We start from the raw sequence: 21,569 nt of genomic DNA, 5'->3' as shown, positions 1-21,569 counted from the left end.
TCCCTCTGGCCCGCACAACCAGCATGGGTTCCAGACCCTTTAGCCACTTGGCCAGCCCTAACTCTGAAACTCCCTAACATTCTAGTCATCCACAGGCATATTCATATCCTGAAATTCTCCCATCGATAACATGTATTATTATTATTATTATTATTATTATTATTATTATTATTATTATTATTAATATTAATATTAATATTAATATTAATATTAATATTATTGTTATTATTGTTATTATTATTATTATTATCATTATTATTATTATTATTATAATACAAAATAAAGGGACATGTCACCAGCTCATTAGGATTATTATATTTTTTATTCCCAATACACAAATATACTTGTAACATCATATTGAACTTTATCCAGTATTATGCAGTATATTAGATTATTTGGTTTATTTCCCTTTGTCTCATTGACATGCTTGAATCAGAGCATCCTCGCAGTCGGTCCCATGTCCTCTCCGGGCTGCCGTAGACATTCCTTCACTGTCAGTGTGCGGTGACAAACATCGGCGAGCCCTCAAATCAACCTCCAAGTGTCCGCTATGGAAGAGATTAATAACATTGAGGTGGTTCCGTGCACAGAGTCCGACTATCTGAAGCCGTTCAGGGTCCACTACAACCAGGTGAGTGGTTTGTGAGAGGAGGCTGGAGGATGCTGGAGGCTAGCCCAACCCCCCACCCCCCCCCATTCATTTTGCGGCTAGCAGGCTAGCACAACATGAAGGCTGAGCTGACCTTAAACACAAACCGTGGCAGCAGCAACCTGCACCGTTTTACCACCTTTGAGAAAAGCCTGTAGTGATTAGGGTCTCTTCGCTCACTTCGTTTTAACAGTCCCCCCCGCCCCCCCCCCCCCCGTATTGTAGGTGAACCTGGGGCAGCTAAAGCTAACTCTGAGCTAACATGCTAACGATAGCCTGCTGCAGAGCATCACGTTCATGATGACAGCACATGTTTTGTGTTACTGTCAGGAGGTGGAGGTGACGAGGCTCCCCGCAGAAATATGACAACACGCGCTGTTTCCGTGTGGACCGTGAGCGCAGGTGATACTTGTTGATCTTGACTGGTTAGTTGGGAAAGGTCGGAGGTCCTCACAGTTCACGTTTCCTCTGTTTTAAAAGAGTCATGTCGTGTGTTCAAAGTTCAGGTCTTTAGCGAAGCACTGTATTACAGAAACAAATCCAAATACCCTGTGTGACCTGCAGTCAGCTGTCTTCTTATTGAAACTTGATCTTTTTGATCTGCACTTAAATACTGCTATTATTCAAAACGTGATTCAAAAGTCTTCCAGTGTACTCGCGTGATATATTGACAAAAGAATGCTGCATTTTCTTGTCAGTGTTCATGTTAGCAGCATTGTGCTTCTATCTTTAAAAATACACTAGCTCATCATACATTACCTTCCACATTTGCAACTGTTTGTTTCTGTAAATGCTGCTTGTCAGTTATTCATCAATGGGGAAGAATTTAGTAAGTGTTGCTCCAACCATTAATGGGTGACTGTATCGTATGTTATGCCTCGTGAGCGACCTGCCAAAATCATCAGTATTGATCCAGAATTTAAAAGTTAAGATTCCAAAGTTTATACATGTTAGTCAGAATAGGATTGTATTGCTTATGGATCAAGCTGTCAGTTACTTTTAACACACAGCGTATCAGTTTATAGCCGGTTAACAAAAAAGGATCATTGTAAATGAATTATGTCCTGGTGAATACATTTATCGACACCATCCATCTACACATTTCCATTTTTAGCTTCTTATTCAGGTCATTGTGATAAATAGGGCGGGCAGAGTGGATCAACAGTGACTGAAATCTCATTTGAAGTGTAAATGCTGTCAGTCCCCTATTAGTCTTAGCATTGTTTTACATATATATGTATATATATATATATATAGACATATATATGGCAGTAAAATTATAACCCTAAAACCTCACTAAAGATTAGATTTAGTTGCTTTGTTTGTTTGATTTTTATGAATACACTACAATAATAGCCCGTCGACTGGAATAAAAGAAAGTGTGATAACTGTGTCCTGATGGTCCCCAGCAAAGTGAGAGATGCTTCCTTACCAAAACACAGGCAGCAGTCCAGGATGAATTTATTTTTAGAATTCAAAATATTTGTGCAGAGTCTTTGTTGCTGAGCTTTAGAGGTGGATTCTGTAAAAGCTGGATGACGACTGTAGTGCAAAAGAGTTGGTGCAGCTCAACACACAAAATCAGCTGAGTTACTCACACTGCAGATCAGGGTTTTTAATAGTTTTCTCCATGATACTATCCCCGAACTGCTTCCTCCATTTCCCTTCACTCAGTATCATTATCCTGAATGAAATCAATTAAAGCCTCAAAGACTTTGTCAACTTTTTGAGTTCCATCGAGATCTTATGGCTGGTATTTGCACACACTGGGATTGAGATTGCGAAAACCAACACACAGAAAGAAACATGTACATGTAAATGCTGCACCAAAAGGCCTGAAATCAAACTGTGATATCCAAGATAACTGCTCAATCATTGTACATAGAGAATCCATGGCAATCACGATTTTCTATACCTGGGGCGTATGCAATGACTCTGGAGTTTCTCCTATCGAGGTAACTTCGGTGATTAACCCTGGGTTTTTCCGTACTGTGATGCTCATTCACTTTTTACTGGGTTAAATCACTCCGGCAACTTTCTCTGAATTAGACATTCGATATAGACTCCGGAGCAGGTTATGTTCTGGATAAGATCACAATGAGCGTAACGGCTCTGCCTTTGACCAATCAGATCTCTTGGAAAAGGACCTGCCCAATTTTTAGATGGTCCTGATTGGTGTGTTGGTTCAGAACTGAGCGGAGAGGAGAGAATATTTAGAGTGATTATTTTGACATAATAAAATAAATCCTCGTCACTGTGGCTTTAAAGGATGTTTTTGTTCTTGTTCTTGACTTGTTCCCAAGTCTGTTTAGCTCCACGAGAGTTGATCTGTAATAATGAGGTTAATAAAAATGGTCACACATGACAAAACTGCAGAATCATGAATTATTAGAGACCACATCTAGTCGTGCTGTCACGGCGAGGAAATAACATTCCAACACAAAACACACTCACAGGGGGGAAACTTAGCCTCAAAACAACTCGATGGAAAATCTAAACTAAAAGAAGAGCGGTAAGGAATTTCTGCCCGACACCTTACTGCCATTATAAAGTACAATTGAGTGATCACAGTGCCTTGCCCGCTTATATTCTCTGAAAAATTAATATTGCATGATGTCACAAAGTCATGTAATGGTCTGGCTTTGGCTGCGGCAACAGTGTTGCTTTTAGCCTGGTGCATGTCTGGCTAAGTTAACCCAGGAAACCGAGAGATATCCTGGGTATGTTTATCAAGGGTCGTAGTATCAGCCCCAGACGTTCTGCGCTCCAGTTCCCTGGGAAATTTAAGCCTTTTTCAGTGTTGTAAAGTAATGAAAGCCCCGCCCCCTTCAAGATAGTGATGGAGGGTAAAGTTGAGGCATCTTGATGGACTCGGATTCCATGTTCAACATGATGTAACACATTGTCACATAAAACTAATTTTTTAAAATGTTTTTCACCATTTCAATGACCTCTCCATAACAGTGTTTGGGACTGTCGCCCATGCTTGTTGACGTCCTGCTCTGATTGTGATCAAATTCATTGTAATGTTTTAGTATATACTGAAAAGTACTAGCACAGGAGTAGTTTTACAAGACATTTCCATACTGACTTTTGATTTGCAATGTTGTGATCAACCTCTCCTTTTTTTTCTTAAAGAAAGTGACTTGATTTCAAATAAGTTGGCTTTTGAGAGTTCCAGTGATGATGCTTGCTTTGCACCAACTGTGATTGTGCATTCAGTGTTGGAGTATTAAATAGTTTCTAATTTTCTCCTGCAGTGAGTATAGTATAAGTATAGGGGATCCATTGTAGTGTTGCTTTCATTGTAGTTCATTGTAACTCAAGTAGCATTGCACTCATGTGGAGGGGAACTCAGTTAGGAGGTAGTCCCATTTGGGTTTTACACCTGTGTCAGCAGAGGGGGGAGGTTAAGCTTGTCATGAAGATGGTAGAACAGCTAAACACAGCAGATGGACAACAAAAGAGTCGAATGTGGACTCTCTCTCTCCCTCTCTCCTGCCTGGTCCTGTTCTGCCTTTTATCCTTGTCATCTCTCCTTTGCAGCTTAGCCGGGGCTGTGCCGGGGACCTCTCACAAAGGCTTTCCAATCAGTCTGAGGGAGCATCTCTTCCAAAAGCCCTTTAATGTCCATTGGTACATCTGCAGCTCAGCCACTCCTCCCTGACTGAAATCTACTTACTCCCAGATAATGTCATGTGCAAGAAGCTGTCTGCATCATTAGTGTTTATTAGTGTTTTGTCCCGTCTCTCGGGCCTCTTCTCCAAAGCAGGTGATTGTCCCTCGTTGACTCTGGGAAACCCCTCTTATCTTAGTTGCCTCGCGCTGATGTTGAATCACAAGTTGCTACTCCAAGTGGGGTAATTACCTTCCATTTATTTATTATAATGATTTGAATTATTCATCTAGGATTATTTACTCTACATAGCCTTCAGTAAGTGGCCCCTCACTCCTTCAATGAATATGAGATCTGCAATGATCTTGAAGTTCTGATTTACTCGCATGAATGGTTATTTATGGGCTTGAGCCTGTTTCACAGCAATTAAGTGGCTGCCAAGATTTGAATGGGTATGTTTACGTGAAGTAGGTGGTAAGAAGATCGTTTGAGTCTAATCTAGAGCGTGATAGTGCTTCACTTTGATTAGTCATCTACTGTCAGTGGGACTGCATCAATATTGACAAAAATCTATTGCTTGAATGGTTAACTTGAATTATGGATAGCAAACGGTGATTGAAGGAAAAATAGAATATGAGTTATAAAGATCCTCAATATGTTGTTCTGTTTTGTGGGAATAATCATATTGTATTAAGATGATGATGTTAACTCCACATAGAAAGATGCAGCCTGAACTCAAACTAGGAATATTCCCTTTGTGAAGCAGAAGTTTCAACCACTACATCATCACGTGGCTCTTCCATCCATCCATTTAAAATTATGCTAAAGGTTAGTGTTACAAATGCTGAGGACGCTGTCAGGCAAAACTAACTAAACAAAGTATTCTTGGACTCTTTAGGTAGAATAACCATAATAATAAGGATGATGGTGTCGACTTGTGAAAAGTATCCGGGATGCCCCGTTTTTCCAAAGTTCAAAACGCCTAAAATATTTAATTTGATCAACGAAACCATAGTTGACAATATTAATATGTCAAAGGTCATTTAGGATTTGATTGACAATTAAACATCTTTGCGCAATTGATTGGTTTTATTAGTCTTGATTGGGCCTAGTGAAAAATGATCCCCAGGGGAAAGGGGCATTGGAGACCCCCAGGTTCTGGTAAACACTTAGCATTTGGATCCCAATAGAAATCTTAATGTCTATTTGTCTGCTCTCTTTTACATGAGCTACACCTGGCTGCCTTTTCATGCTGGATATCATATCAGGGATTCAAACCCAGAGCCCACAAAATCCCTGATGTTTCCAACCACCATGGAACAACAACTTAACATGAAAGAAATGACAAATATGACACAGACTTAAAGCAGAAATGCAAGTATTGATAAAACAGCTAACAACAGAAAAACAAAGGAATATTCAATTAAAGACATTAAAATTCTTACAAGAAGAAAATATTGGCTATATATTAAAAATAAAAGCAGGGTGTTCCTAACTGTACCATATGTGAAGTGCATATGTTTGAAATAGGTTATTCACTTGCACTGCTTGTAGCAAACCCCTTTATTGAATAGATTAAGTGCTTTAATGGCGTGCCTGCTATCAAAGAGTACGTATATCTAAAATTGAAGAGACCCTGACATGTGTTGTATGTGGATTTTGCTCGAGGACACAATCACTCGACGTGTACTTAAAGAGTGCATCCTTGAGACAGCGCCCGGCCCGCTCAGCCAGGCTCTTTCACTGCTGCACATTGTGTATTTTCACTACTGGTGGACAGTGAACTCACGCAGGTGCAGGTGCTTTGATTATTGTCATTTGTGAAACACTGGTGACCATGAGTTCACTGGTTTTAATGTGATTGTGATAGCTCTGGTGCCTTTGTTATGGCTGGTGAGATGAGAGCTAAAAGTAAAACCAGGAGAGAGAGAGAGAGAGAAAAAAAAACTGGAGAGCTCATGTTGAGATTCAATGAGTGCTATTGTATTTGAGGATGGTAGTTGATTTTTTTTTTTTCCTCTCCCCCTGCTGCAGCTGCCAGCTTTATAGTGTAGTCAGCGCAGGAGGTGTGTGTAATGGTTATTAGACTTTAAGCACCCTAAAAGATCAAGACCATACATCCCTCTATACAATAGCCATTCACGCAGGAGCCCGTCAATTCTGATGCCTAAAGCCAGAGGGACCACATTAATTTCAAGGTCCTGCGTCGCCTGCCTCTGCTTCCCTTCCTCTTTCTCTCTGTCTGCTTCTCTCTCTCTCTCTCCCCATGGGCTAATCTCTCGGTCGTAATCCATGTCGGCCATGATTCTCCATCTCCCTTGGGCCATTCAAGCTCCCCCCCCCCCCCTCTTCTCAGCAAGTGGCCCGAGTAATGAGGGGAACCCCGCCATCTGTGTGAGCAGTGACAGGATACTAGTGTGTGTGTGTGTGTGAACACGTTCACACTAAGTGGTTCTACCTCGTACAGTGTGTGGTTTTTGGAAGAGAAGCACGTCTTTTTTTTTTTCTGTAGTGTTACAAACATCAACGACTGCCAAACTGGTGGTGAATGGCTGTGAAGACACGAGCCTCTAAACAAGATGGTCGCTACTTTGCGTTGTAGTTTCAAAATCTTTTCACGGACACTATGGATTACAGTAGGATTTACTTTCTTTAATTCTTAGTTTGATTCTCAGATTGCTCCTAAGTCTTTCTTCAAATGTTTCTCACTGTCATAATTTTGAGGAGAGATATCACCGTGCAAAAGATCCAATTCGGAGTCAAAAATGTGCGTTTTCTCTCCTTCTTGGCAAGGCGCTGTAGCTTATTGTTAGAGCCAATTATCCTCAATCTGAAATGTATCTTTTATGCTCACTTTTCTCTATTTTTCAGGTTTGCTCACTATAAACAAACGCGCTAGTGCCAATTACATTGTCCCCACTCAGCTGATATCGGTTTTAAAGTAAATCACCTATTCATATCTACATCAGCATTTTTGCCCATATGAATTGCAGTGCTTGTCACTGAATTCCTCTGGAAACAAGTTTGCGTATATCAGTTTTGGTTGACCAAAACATTGATGCAATTTTAAAAGCTATGGGATTTACAATGGAAAAAATATAGTTAAATCAGTGCGATCCGTAGTGCGTTACTTTTTGAATCACAATAACTGTGATTGGATTCAATTTATTTTATCCTGAGCTTAATTTACTCCTGATTTAGACATTGCTGTCTTAAGTCAAACTGACCAATATATACAGAACATAATAATTAGTTAATGCAACTGATGCTTGATCAATGTGTATAAATCTGTTATCCAGTAATCTGTTATCACAGATTTCTTTGAAACTTCTTTCTCCTAAGATTGTGGCTAAACTTAAGGATCAGTTTGAGGGATTTTTATTTGATGTAACTGGAAAGCAGTTTTCAGTTTTTCACTGTCTATTGTGTGGTTTGACGGCCAACTGGTGATTGACGATTTTACTATTCGAAACTTGGCTTTCATGGCCACGATGCAGTTTGTTCTTGGCACTTGTTTTTTCTAAATATTTCTTTTTCCAAGTACATGCTACCACTTGGCCACGTTATTTGATAATTTGGTGGCGTGTCTGTGTGTGTCTGAGCTTATGCAGATGACGCACAAGTTTACATGCTGTCAAAAATTGGAGTGTCAAGAATTCTACGATGCGCTTCAAAGCCTTTAAATGCTGGATGTTATAGATTTTCAAAAAGTTCAGTGGTCGTCCTCTTGTTCAATCTCCAAACTGCCACGTGTTTTCTCACTTCGAAGCTTGCTTCCTTCAGCTGAGAATAACATAAATTAGGTCATTTATCATTTTTAGAATTGCACAAAAGTTCTGTTTCCTTTTAGACGACTGTTGTTACACTGCAAAGTCTGGTGCAGACTTCAGTAACCTGTGCAAGCATCCCCTCATTTTACCTGTGCAGGGTTCAGTGACAGGAAAGATGATCTCCCCCATGTATTATTCAGTAAGCACTCTTTACGAAGCAGAAAGCCACGTGAACTGCATGCCTGTCTCTGTCACGACAAATGATTTATCACACACACGCATTCACACTGGTTTTGCTTTCACCAAGGAAAAGTGAAAAAGCATGCTGCTGGCTTGGCCTCACGTAGGAATGATGGCGTGTAAGACAGATACACACTTTGCTGACAGGAAGAGGGTTTTTTTTGTGAGTAATTAACAGCAGAACAGTGTCGGCACTGGAGCCAGAGCAGGTTGCATATAATAATGTTGGTAGAACTTTGTAGTGCTACATCTTCTCTTCTCAGTTTTATTGTCAGGATTTCATTTTGAAAGCTGCCCTTTCAAAACATTATTTTTCCATTGATCTAATTGCTGATCTATTTTCAATTCTTTCGGAGAAGTTTTACAAAAAACGTGATCTGATACTCTGAATTATGGGAGAAGTTTATTGTCCCAATAGAGACAGTGGATCTAGTGAATGATGCAATATTTCATTATGTGATGCAGGTGATTTTCAGTTCGTCGGATTACTCGATGGCAGCTGTATTGTACATTTAAACAAGTGGCTATCTTTTTTTTTAAATTCATGGAACAATAAGGCAAATGCATCAAAAGCACGTTTCATATAATGAGGAATTTTCTTGCACGGTGGTAAACGACGTGCTCCAAGTGAAAATGCAAAAAGGTTTACGGTAATTTCAAATGATTGGACAAATTATTCTACGAGGGAAACACAAATGAGAAGAGATTTTACTTTAGCTTGATGCAGTACATGACGATTATAGTGTAGGAGCGTCACCACTGAATGTACACAAGTGTTTCATGCTCTCATTTCACCCCACAACAAGATAGTTAATGTTGCATGAACAGCATTACGCTGGCTTGGCTTCACATTAACGCCGTTGGACCATGACCTCTTTGGTCACTTGACCGTTTTTCATCCATTTGTTAAATGAGTTTGAGGACGGTTCTGTCTCTTCATCGTCTGATTGCTTAAACGAGTAGAACAGAAAACACAAGATCGGCTATAAATATCTAAATAGTGTGCTTACTCAACTGAGTGACAAAAATTCTATATTCTGAAGAAATCATGAAAGAAAAAATACTTTTGGTGAGGATTAGCTGCTATTTTCATTTCCATCACTGTGCTTTTAAACTTTTTTTTTTTCCTTTCAGTGGGACAAAAACCTATAGTTTTAAAGACTCACTATTAGAAATTATTGGTGCATTGCCTTATATTTCTCACACTCTGATATAATTTCACTAAATATTGAATGAAGCACCCTTTGCAAAGAAACGCAGACATCCTTGATCAATTCTGAATAAACTTGCTTGTACGTGTTTATTTCTTTCTGAGAGGAATTTTTAAATTACACATTTAAGTATCATTGTGTTTATTTCAATTAGTGCAATTGGCTTGCTATGCGACCCCCTCCCTGTTCTTGGGAGGTACCGAAACTGTACCAGAGCACGCACACACACACACACGCGCACACACACACAAACACACACCTATTGAAGTTGTCACCTCCATGTTTAAAAGAGCTCGTGGGTGGAGAGGAGGTGTAGCCGAAATTTGAATCAAGGCCATATTTCCTCAGGCATTGAAAATGTAGGCCAACTTTACCATATCTATACAGCAGTATGGAGAGAGGAATATATGCCAAGCTGATGTCAGTAATTTGCACATAGGTTAGTTTGCAGTTGAATATTTAAGAAATAGGTTTTGCAGCTTGTTTCCTATTTTCTTGGCATGTCTGGAGAGGTCAGTTTATCTATCACTGCATGGGTCATTTTTATGAGATGGGGAACTTCAAACCTTGCAACCCAAAAGGTGGTGATCGTGCACTAAAAGGCATCTACTGATTAAACATCAAATGAGAAAAATCTCCTGAAGAAGATCTGTAAAGAATGGTTTGATTAGCATTGCTGTAGGACTGCACAAGACAAGCGCAATCAAAGTGAGTACTGTGTATTGTAAGGCTGGGTATTACCAAAAACTTGGTGATATGATGTCACAGTTTCAATATATTATGTCTGGATACTGTATAATGCAATATGGCAAACAAAGCTATTTTCTTAAAAAAGCGTTGCTATGCAATGAGAACAGTGAGATCAGTCTTTGAATTGCAGTCGTCTTCATTGCAAAGTAGTGTAAATGGACCAAAAATCCCGTTGCCTGATTTTCTCAGAAAAAACTCATGTCGCGTTTGCACCAACGCTGCCGGCATTCACACATCAGTGGATGGTCGGTATTTGGCAATTAATTTAGTCAATATGAATTGAAGCTATGAATTATTGAGATTTAATTGAACTGGGTGTCCTGGTCTGTACTTGCTTTAGTTCGTTTAGCATCCATGTAAACAAACCAGACTATCAGGATGGCAACTCCGTTCTCCCTTTATGCTCTCTGCAAGATGTTCAATCACTAACCCCACAGTGAGCCATTTTGAAGTCCTCTGAAGGCCGTGGTCTTTTCTCTATTCCTTTTTTATGAAGGTCATACACCAACTTGGCAGTTTGATTCTAATTATGCTGCAGGAAATTCTCTAAAGGAGTATTCAGTTGGACATCCTGTTGATGTGACCACAGGGCATTAAAACGCAACAGCCTGTGTTGTTGATTTGTGGAACTGGAGGACGTGTTTGAGTTGTTATTATTCAGGAATCCCTCGCCGCTACTGCAAGTTACAAAAGCTAAAGCTGGGGTGTTTCAAAGGAGTGGAACCACAAAAGTATGAAAAAAATAATGAACTTCACATAAAATAAACTGCTTGCAATACTTTATGGACTTTTTTTTAATGGGTTTTTGTTTTGTTTTGTTTTGCTCCTGCACTTGTTTTGTTGGGTGTGGCTTACAAGCTGATGTTCAAATTATTTGCTGTGTAGCAGTTCTCCTCTTTGCAGCAACCAAGTTAAATTAATTGGGGGGTGATTTGATATCCTTCCATGCAAGTAACACAAGATAAAAGCAGAAAGAAGGGATAGTTGTGGTAATGCAAACTAGAGGTTCATGTTATGGAATTGCCATAAAAAAAAGTTAAGATTTCTTTTGTGTATTAATGCTGTCTATTTTGTCCTTTACAGAATGGCACAAAGAAATCCTGGGACTTCATGCGAACCCATGACAGGTAAAAAGTTGTTGACTTACTGCTGTTAGATACAAGTAGTTCCTTACGAGGCACACATAAAGAAAGAGATGCTAAAGCTTGCCGTTTAACTAATTACCCGGCAAAATGACGCCACACAATAAAGATGAGGCTTAAACATCAGTATGGTGTGAAACAGGGTCGTCTTTGGCTGCTTCACATAATAAAGCTCTGCAAACACCCACATCCTCACATCAGGAAACACTCGTCTGTCTAAAATGCTCATAAATGAAGCATCCTGTAAATCCTTTGTAGCTGAAAGGGGCCAGAAGTCCGGATGAGTCTGGTCATCTGGTATTTTTGGTCAATGACAATGTGTCTAAAGCTTTTCTAGTGTTTTCTCGTTGAAAGGGACACCGATTTCTAACTACTACTTCTGTGTGTAGATTAAGAATCCAAATGAACTTAACGAAAAGAGCCCTGTCCTAACATTGCTAGCAAAAGGTTTCCATACAAACCTTTAAGAATTATACACATACAGCAGACGGTCCTTAAAATATAATTTTGTGTTGGAATATTTACTTTTTTCCCAAAAAACCCATACAGATACAAACAGGGCTTAAGATTTTGAGTTTCTTTTCTGCCAATCCAGACCTGAACATCCATCTATCCATCTTTTAATACTTTGAACTCAGGGTTGTGAGGGCTGTAGCCGATCTCGGCTGGCTGTGGGTGAAGGCAGGGTGCACCCTGGACACGTCGCCCGTCCATCACAAGCACAGCCACAATCACACCTATGGTTGGTTCCACTGGGGAAAGGACCCAAAGTACACAGAGAAAATCCATTGACTTTACTTTCATTGTATCTCACTTCAAATATGACTAAAATGAAGCTTCCACAATCAATCAAACCAATAATTTATACATATCTTTCTAAAGTATGTGGATGGGGCAGCCAGCTGCTCATGTCTGATCTAGTTTTTCCTTAGTCCAAGAAGAAAAATGGCAGATTTAATAATGAGCTGGATCTCCTGGAAAAGACAAATTACTAATACTCTGACACAAATTTAATGAGCTCAATTGTGGAGGAATTTAACACTACTGTGACTCATTACTGCCACCCAAAGCAACAAATGGTATTGCTGAACCTACTGCACATAAGGATAGTTTATATTCATTATATTTCAGGATGGCCAGTCAACACAGGCCTTTTCTCAGTGAGAACTAGAGCCCTGTTACTCTGCATGGACGTAGCTGTAAATGTCTGCGCTTCACGGGGGGCAACTGTAAGAAGACTATCACACATTCGTGTCAAAGCCCTAGTTCCTCCCATCTGAGTAATGCCCTGGGGTAAATGTCAGGTTGTTTGAGCCTTCTTTCCTCCTCTACTGACCCTCGTGAAAAATAGTACCACTGAGAGAAAAGCAGTAAACCTCAAATCCTGTATTTCCGAAAGAAGACATCCCATGGGAACGTGTAGCTCTTCTCCAGGTGGAAATTCTGCCAAGATGTTATTCCTTCCTTGGCGTGTGCTGAATGGACCCTGGGTTGTTTTGCATTTTTGTGCAAGTGTGCGTAACATTTTCTTCTCAGCAGGAGTCAAGCTGGTCGTCCATTACTTGGTACCAGTTTAGAAGATCTTGGGTACAAATGTGAATCGCAGATTTGATCAAAGGCAGATTGTTGATGATATGCGGTCAGGTATTCCATTCAGTGAGCGGTTCACCAACAGTTTTTACAATTTTTCTGAAATTCTTGCAAAGGTCAGTCTCTTGTGAGCTTCAAAATCCTAACTTCAAGGAGAATTAGACTACTTTAAATAGTTCCTGCTTTCCGATGTTTTGTTGGTCAAGTTTCAACACAGAAAATATTGGTTTAGTTATCCCGCAAGAATATCATTGTGTTAAGTCTCGACTGAGTGTGTGGGGCCCGGCCATCTGGTTTAGAGGCCGGCCTATATGATCGTGCAACTTGCTAAGATGTACCATGCCAGTGCCTCGTGAGGGATCCCAGCATATTCACTCGTGTTCTTGGGTCTTTTTCTTGTTAGGTAAATCCAAAACAACTTAGATGTTAAATCCCTGCGTTTCACCTTCAGGTAGTCAAATGCTCCACTGGGACAACGACTGAATTCCCCACTTGAAAAGGAGATTCCACTTGGAGGTCTTGACCTTCTCCCAAACAGCCTAACATGCTCCATTAACGACTGCTTATCTGAACAACGCTCCTACTCTGTTCAAGAGGCTAACCTGCAGTCTCTTGGCACCTTCAATGTCTGCAGAGCAATCAAAACACAGAAACTACCTACAAACTACTAAAACACATGTTGACTGAATATGTGATCGCCACATAGTTTATGTGATGGTTAGTTTTCCACACATGTGGTGATGAGTGTTTGCACTCTGGTGCTTGTTTATCACAGGCACTGGTTTTTAATGACGAGGAGAATCAAAGTTTAGCAGACAGTGAAGGAACTGAAGGATGAAAAGAGACAAATGAACAAACTGTATTTTATGCTGCACTCGTGGAAACCACTAATAGAGATGGACTTTTTTAGTTTGGTCCAGTGTTATGACCTCAGAGCATTATATAGCACTTAACTCAGTTTCTCCTTATGGGACCAGGGCCTGTTTAGGATGTATTGACAGCACAAGCTTGATACCAGTCGTCACCTTGGTCGTGCCCTTTGCACAGCTGCCATAACCCAGTTATCCTGCTGCTCAGTCAGAAGCCCCGCCGAGAAAGCGTAACCAACTCATGAAAAGTCCTGAGCGCCCGTTTAGCTCAGTTCTTGGTTTAACCGAAGCAGGAGAATAGCTGGAGTGGTGTGTAACAACACCGCAAGACCCAGACCTCTCTGCCACCAGGGACGACTCCCATGCCTGAGGCTCGTGTGTCCCACTTTTCATCTCGAGCTTCCATATTATCTTTTCCACACTTGGCTTCTACAGCTGAAATATTACCCTGACAAGATTTTCTTTTTCACACACATCATTGCTGGTTTTTATTGCCCTAATTTTGATAGCTACTCCTCCTCAGATTAACGGAGGAGATCGTATAAGTGAGAAACACCGACATGTTTGAGTGAGAATTGAAGCTTTTTTTGGGGGGGGGGGGGTATTTAGAAATAGGCCTGTGTAAATCCTGTAATTTTCCAAAAAGGAAAATGAAATGAGTGATGGAGAAGAGAACAGCTTCAATAAGGCACATTTAGGGATTCAGATATAAAGCCTCCTAAAAAAAATCGGAGACTTTTTAATTAACACGGAAACAGTTCACTTTTAAAAAATGAAACCATTGTTTTATTACAACTTGGGTTTTATCGTCATAGCACTGCAGTTAATTATTGAGAACACAGTAATTCTAAACAAATGAATAAATCCAAACAAGCGTCAACAGTTTCTCTATGTCGTCGTTGCTATTATATGCTGTCAAACCAGATAATTTGTGAAAGAATTAAAATGTGTGCTGATTTTTTAAATCGAGCAAATTACGTTGAACGAGTTTGTTTGAATGACTTTCCACTTGTTCTATTTCCCTTAAGGGAATCACGTCTCTATCACCCTTGACTCTAGGACACCACTGCCCAAACCAACTGCATTATAATCTGCATTAACTTTGATCAACTTCATTCAAAGTTTGGGGGAAAGATGAAACTTGACTTTTATTGATATCACTAATTGCGACACATAAGTCAAAGCCGTTATGACTCAAATAAAAAAGTTCAATCAACAAATCTTTTTGAAGTCTGAGATCCCTCCTCCTCTACCACACAAGTCACAATGCAATAATAAAGATGTTGGCGAAAATATAATTAATCAATTTGTCCGTGACTTGATTATTGTTAGAACTTGCTCCATGGCAGAATATGTGACCTGATGTTGCAGACATGTGACGGTGCCAGCATTTCAGATCTACTGCATGTTATGTGGGAAAAGCTTGCAGTTACGGAGTGTGACCGAACACTCTAAATCTATTTCCTGGTTGATATTTGATTTTAAAGAATGCTATCCGATTTCTATTAATTTTGACCTGATTTTGCAACTCCACAAGTACTTTGCATGCAGGACAAAACGATTCAGCTGGCATCATCATGTCTTTGAAATCTGTAGACTCACATATGTTTGAAAAGGGGAAAAAAAAACAAAACAACTTGAGGTTTCATCAGGATCAAGAGCTGCAGCTAGACTTTGTAACAGCAATCTCCTTGTTCCTTTTTACCATGGGAAAGACAGGGCAGGGCTTCCTGCCGCCTCAGACGCATCCGCTTTCCCAACACAGAGCCGGGGCCTCCAGTCTCCACAGCAGTGACACACACACACACACACACACACACACACACACACACACACACACACACACACACACACACACACACACACACACACACACACACACACACACAGACGGTGACCCACCTGTGCATATACAGTTTAATGGGTGCCAGCGGCAAAGCATATCACGCTGACCTTCCTCCTTTATCTCCATATCCGGCTCGTTTGGAGTCGTCGTGAATATCTACAATAATGTGACCCTCTTGGTTTCGGAAATTGTTCATTTAGGCAGAGTGTTTTATTTTTTGTTATTTTTGCATCCTTTTTATTTTTAGTCCTTTGCAAGAGGAAATGTCAAATACAAAGACACTCGGCGACGCTGTATTGTTATTGGGTGAGTTAGCAGTGCAATCTGTGCAGTCATCCTAAAATGGTTCTTCCGTTTCTATTCAATGCATTTTTAAATGGCGGTATTCAAACTGTCAGTCTTTCCTCACAAAATGTTGAAAATACAATAGTCCAAAAGCGCTGCATTTTTCAAAATGTGTACAGATAGTGGATACACATACATACATTTGACGTTTTAAAGATTTTTATTTTAATACGCAAACTCACATTTGAGATCCAGTCGATACCAATAACTAAACGTATGATCTGCACTGTTTCTAGAACAGGTTGAAAGTTATAACTTGAAATAATCAACAAATTGAGTTTGCATCTGACATAACTTACAGCTGTTTATGGGAGGATCACAAGACAAACAGATGACAATGAATTTGAATTTTATTAATGAATTTACTGATGACAAAAAGCAAGGGAAGGGCCTTAACTAAAAGTGCCTCCCTTTAGAAAAGAGTGAGAACTCACGGAAAGTACCAACAAACAAATAGCTCAAAGAGGTGATTTCTACGATACCCCTCCTTCATCTGTGATCACCTGGGATCAGTTCCAGCCCCCCGATGATCCTAAATCAGATAAGTGGGATAGAAGATGGATGGATGGATGGAGATTAAACCTTTTTCTTTTCTTTCTTTTTTTTTGTTTGTTTGATAATTCATTAATACATTAAAAAAAAAAAAAAACCTGTGCAGCTTTCATGAAGGTTCAGCTAAGCAGAATGTTTGGACATGAAATGTATCCCGTGTTGACATTTCCCTCCTTCTCTCCTCAGTGTATCTGTGCTGATCTTCAACACCACCTCACACTGTTTTGTTCTTGTCAAGCAGTTCCGTCCAGGTTCGTTCACATTTTCCAGTCTCGCCACTGAGCAGCGGAGCAGTACTGCTTTTACACAGTTTAACACGTTTTCCTCTTGTCACCAGCGTCGATCTAGATTGTTGTACTTCCTCTGGGCACTTTCTCTGCAAGAACAGTACATCACAGGTCCTGTTTGTTCAACTGGATCTTAGCAACAATGCAGACTCATAAATAGACTGTAAGAGGCCCCATTACAAAGCAGCCTAACCTCCTTTGTTAAAAGTCGCCAGGGACTGTCCCACATCGCAGTGTGCTAAATTCAAGGAAGTCTGGGCATTGATATCTTTTTTCCCTGCCTTTACTTATTGCCATTGTCAAAGGACGTCTTTTATCAGAAAGAAATCAGTTTGTCAACGGCTACAGTGAGATTTGATTTTAAATATAAATATATTTTTACCAATAACATTACTGTTTAGCACTATATTCATTGTTGGTTTAGTAGTTGTTTGGTGTAGTAACAAAGGAGAAATTGCTAAGAATTACTTACACTTGCGATCTGCTCTGCTCACCCAGGCTCATAATCATTTTTCTTGTTTTTTGCACGGCTAGCTGTATACATGTGCGAGTGGGAAAAGGCGAAGACGCAGCCGCCCCAGTCGGCGGCGAAAACTGAGGAGGGCGCTGCCGAAGCTGCAGCTCCCGAGCCTCAGGAGGGCCAGACGTCGGCCTCGGAGGGGGACAACTCTTCCCAGTGGCCCCCGGCGTCAGCGGGCATCACCTACGAGCTCTGCGCCGGCCTAGTGGACAAACCCGACCTCTCCCTCGAGGAGATTGCCAGGCAGGAGGTGCTGGAGGAGTGTGGCTATGACATACCAGCTTCCAAGCTGAAGAGGATTACTTCCTACAGGTCAGTAGCTCCTCGCACTGTGTGTATTGTAATTACCTGTCAAATAGTTTTTATTTGAAGGTTAAAGTTTGCAGCCCTGCCTTTCATCACTGAGCCTGATCACGACACTGTTTTCCATTATCTTCTGTAAATCTGCTTAATCACTCCCACTGGATTTCTTGTCCCTTAACAATTAAGGGACACAACTCCTACTGTCCTATTTTGTATAATTTCCATTTATAATTTCTGAACTTCTATGAAATACTCTCACGCAGAAATAACCTACATTTGAAATGTTTTTTTTTAAATCGTTGACTGAAAGTTATAAAATCAAGCTCTCACATGATAAAATCTTTTATTCTGCTTTTATATTAAGATGAAGAGTGAAATCTTTCAGTCGATTTGCTAATGAAGTCGGAGCGTTATGCAGGATGGATTTTGCATATAAATTTGAAAGGAGGTGGTACATAAAAATAAATAAAGCATGATTTAAAAAACTGAAGTTATGTAAAAACACAATCTAGTGCATTTATTATCTTGAAGAATAGTTTAATTTCTACATCTGCCGAGGAGCATTTATGACAATGGCTGACATCATATTATGTTCCTTTTAGTACGACCGAGGCCTTATGGTAAATGCAAACAGACTATATGATGTGATATTTGCTATTTCAGATCAAAAAACAGGTCTGGAAATGTCAGTACTCCAGATGAGGTACTTTCTAATTGTTAACTGCTAATCAGGCTTTACTTATCAAGTCCATTTCAGCAGTCTCAATGTACTCTCATGCACACACATTTGCACGATGGCTGCCATGCACATTGCTGAGACACCACAGGGAGCAGGGACAAGGACACTTTGATTCATTGACTGGGAGAGATGGGGGGGGGGATTGAACCTGATCAAAGTAAATAGTTTGATCAGACTGTGACTCTGGAAATTCAGTCTTGCGCTTCAATGTTTTCTATGCTTTTTTTGTTCGACATTCTGAAATTAACTTGCTGCGCAGGTTATGTAAGTGATCTAGAACCAACCATCAGTCAGACCATCTGTCTCTGTCAACTTAATATTAGCCTTCTAGATTTTGTCAGAGGAGCTAAAAGAGCCAGCAGACAAACAGTCCCCCATCAGACTGCAGCAGCTGGACAGCTTTGACTGACGACTCTCATAAGCATCCTTTTGATTTGGGCTCGGGCACATCCTTCTGCTTTGTTGGTGTTGTCTGCGTCCTTTGTTATGTGTGGGCTGCTCATATTGTAAAGATAGGTATCATCTTAACCCTCATAACGCCCATGAGGGTGTTTCTGACGTAGTGAACTGCGGTGCTAATGGCAGGCACCTCCAGGGCAAAGCAGCCTGCAGCAGAGGAGTAGCACTGTGTTGAAATGGGAAATGAATTCAGAGTTTTTTTTATATGGAGTGCCGACGACCAGGAATTAAAGATGTGTGTATTTTTGGTCCCCGCCACACACAAACGCTGTCCGTCTTTGTTTTTTCTCCCCGACAGGTCAGGTGTCGGTGTAACGGGCGCAAAGCAAACCATGTTTTACGCCGAGGTGTCCGACGACAACTGCGTGAGCGCCGGGGGAGGTGAGCCGCGGGAGGGCGAGCTTATCGAGGTGGTCAAAGTCCCGCTGCACGAGGCCATGACGTTCGCATACAACGAGCGTATACCTAAAACCATGGGCGTCATTTTTAGTTTCATCTGGTTCCATAATAACATGTCTCCCAAGTACAAGATCTCCACCAACGTGTAACTAGTATTATCCAACGCCTCTTTCTATCATTTATTCCAAATTCAATTGAAACACTGGCCCAGCACATCCACTCTATCCACTCCTCCCCTTATGGTTCGTCGTCCTGTATTGCCTTCTTTGCTTATTGGTACACGGTGACGGGTGCGGCCCCTCGTCTTGTCACCAACTGGTATCTCTACGTTTTTGTCTGCTGACATTTTTTGTTTCTTTGTTTGTTTTATGTGGTCTTAAGACTTTTCCTAAAAAAACAAATTTGCCATAGCTGGTTGTCACTGGCACTTTTTTCTCTACTTACTATTTTTTTATATTAAATGCTCATCATTTCATTTAGTGTGCCATTTCTTTTAAATGGCTGCATATCACTGATTTCATTTGCCTGCCCTTATTTAAAGGAATACTCCACTGCTTTTTATGTAGATCTTTAATGTCATCTGCCACCTTCAAGAGACAACATTGACTGAAAAACTCGTATTGTACATAGATCAAACTTCTACTGAAAAACACTTGTGCTTGGAAATCACTTCTCCTGTCATTTCATTATTACGCCGAACAATCTTTGTGTTATGTTTCTTTCAATCCAAATTCACCTCGAGTGATACCATTAGTTTCATAATGACCATTGTTTTTTTATGGTAAAAATTCAAACATACTTTGACTTTCTAACTCAATAAAGAGTACAATAGTTCAGATAGATGTTTAAATAATCCACACATTTATTTGCTTTCACATAAAACTGTTGCTTGACAAAGAGTATGGAATATCCTCAAACGGATAAACATGTATATAATGGTGACCAGCTTGGAATATCTGAACATTCAAAGTCCCAAATGGGAGATCATCAAATTGATGAACCCCATATATAAGGATCACCAGCCTGTAATAGCTGTACTCTTGTGATGATACCTTCATATAACCTCAATGGAAAAGATCCCAATATACATTTATTACTAGCATTTATCAAATCAAGCATTCGCACTATTAGTATTTATTAATTAATCCAATTTTTTATGAACATTTATGTTTAATTGAATGAAGGTCGTGCTGATACATTGTTAGTAGAACGTATCATCAGAACCAACTTTTCCATTCGTCCCTCAGACTTATGTGGCATTAAGTTCCAGTGCTAACCAGCAGTGTACCTCTGCACAGCTTCTATTTGCTGATACAGTGTGCTGATGTTTCCTGCAAAGCTCCACACTACATTATCCCTCCGTTTTGTGTTGCTCATTTCATCAACTATTAAAGATAAATTCATGCAGGTGAGAAAACAGTGGCGTATTCCTTTAATCCATGATCCAGTAATGCAAAAACTATGCTAGTCAACTGTGGGGCCTTGTTATGACCGAGGTGTTCAGGCATGCCTCACGCGAGTTCTCTGATCCACAGCCTTTAAGCAATACTTATCACTGTACCCCAGGCGAAACTCTCACTCCCCGTCACTGCGAAATCTCGCGTCATCCGAAAGTGTTTCTGAAGGTAAATCACACCAACGTATTAGCAGAACGACCAATTCACTTCACAGGAGAAGCATACATCTACCTCTGTACTGAGGGCCTAATTTCAGTTTTTAGCAAATCGCCATATGCAAGCACAATCCTGATGAGAAGCATAAAATAGTTAGCTGGCTGCAGGCACTCGCATCCGTTTCTGACGGTGTCGCCGCATGTAAATTAGGGAAATGAGGAGCTGCAGTGGGTTTCTGTTTCTGTTCCGAGCCTGTATCATCGTAGTGATTAACCCGAAACGTGGAAAGTATTTCCAAGTTTCTCTTTGATTTGAACTCATTAATATTTAGAGGAGCTGATATCCAAGAGAGAGGACACTGTAAGAAGTTCACTTGTCAATTTTTGTCGTTGATCTTGTGGGCAACATGTTTGGATTACATTTTGGACACATTCACCAAAGTTCAGGGCCATGTTTAATTGAACTTAACCCATCGAGACGATTGCTTCTGATCATGACTCGGGAACGAGGTTCTGTCCAGACAATCCTGGACCATCATCAACCCGGATCTCACAAAGTGAATCTCAACAGCAGTTTGCCAAAATCTCAGGTCTAAATAGGTAAATCTTTTGTCACGTTCAGGGTGGATCTCTGGATGTGAGGATGACCAGCATATTAATACAGCTTAGA

General features: G+C 40.4%; 1 protein-coding gene across 1 annotated transcript; it reads left to right on the top strand.

Annotated features, from left to right (window-relative positions):
• The first annotated feature begins 473 nt into the window (after positions 1-473).
• nudt14 (nudix (nucleoside diphosphate linked moiety X)-type motif 14) lies at positions 474-20,699 on the top strand. Its single transcript, XM_080491202.1, has 5 exons — positions 474-631; positions 11,320-11,363; positions 16,767-16,831; positions 17,402-17,699; positions 19,187-20,699. Exons 1-5 carry the CDS (start codon positions 551-553, stop codon positions 19,434-19,436), a joined length of 738 nt encoding a protein of 245 aa, XP_080347328.1. The 5' UTR covers positions 474-550; the 3' UTR covers positions 19,437-20,699.
• The last annotated feature ends 870 nt before the right edge of the window (positions 20,700-21,569 follow it).

Source organism: Lipophrys pholis, assembly GCF_963383615.2.
Source record: "Lipophrys pholis genome assembly, chromosome: 21".
NCBI lineage: Eukaryota > Metazoa > Chordata > Actinopteri > Blenniiformes > Blenniidae > Lipophrys > Lipophrys pholis.
The sequence above is the reverse complement of the archived record's forward strand: the minus strand, read 5'-3'. Positions and strand labels throughout refer to the sequence as shown.

Excerpts from the sequence above, each read along its gene's own strand:
- nudt14 (XM_080491202.1), top strand. The coding sequence starts at position 551 with ATGGAAGAGATTAATAACATTGAGGTGGTTCCGTGCACAGAGTCCGAC. Across the intron at positions 11,364-16,766 it reads TTCATGCGAACCCATGACAG|TGTATCTGTGCTGATCTTCA; the intron begins GTAAAAAGTTGT and ends TTCTCTCCTCAG. Across the intron at positions 16,832-17,401 it reads TGTCAAGCAGTTCCGTCCAG|CTGTATACATGTGCGAGTGG; the intron begins GTTCGTTCACAT and ends TTGCACGGCTAG.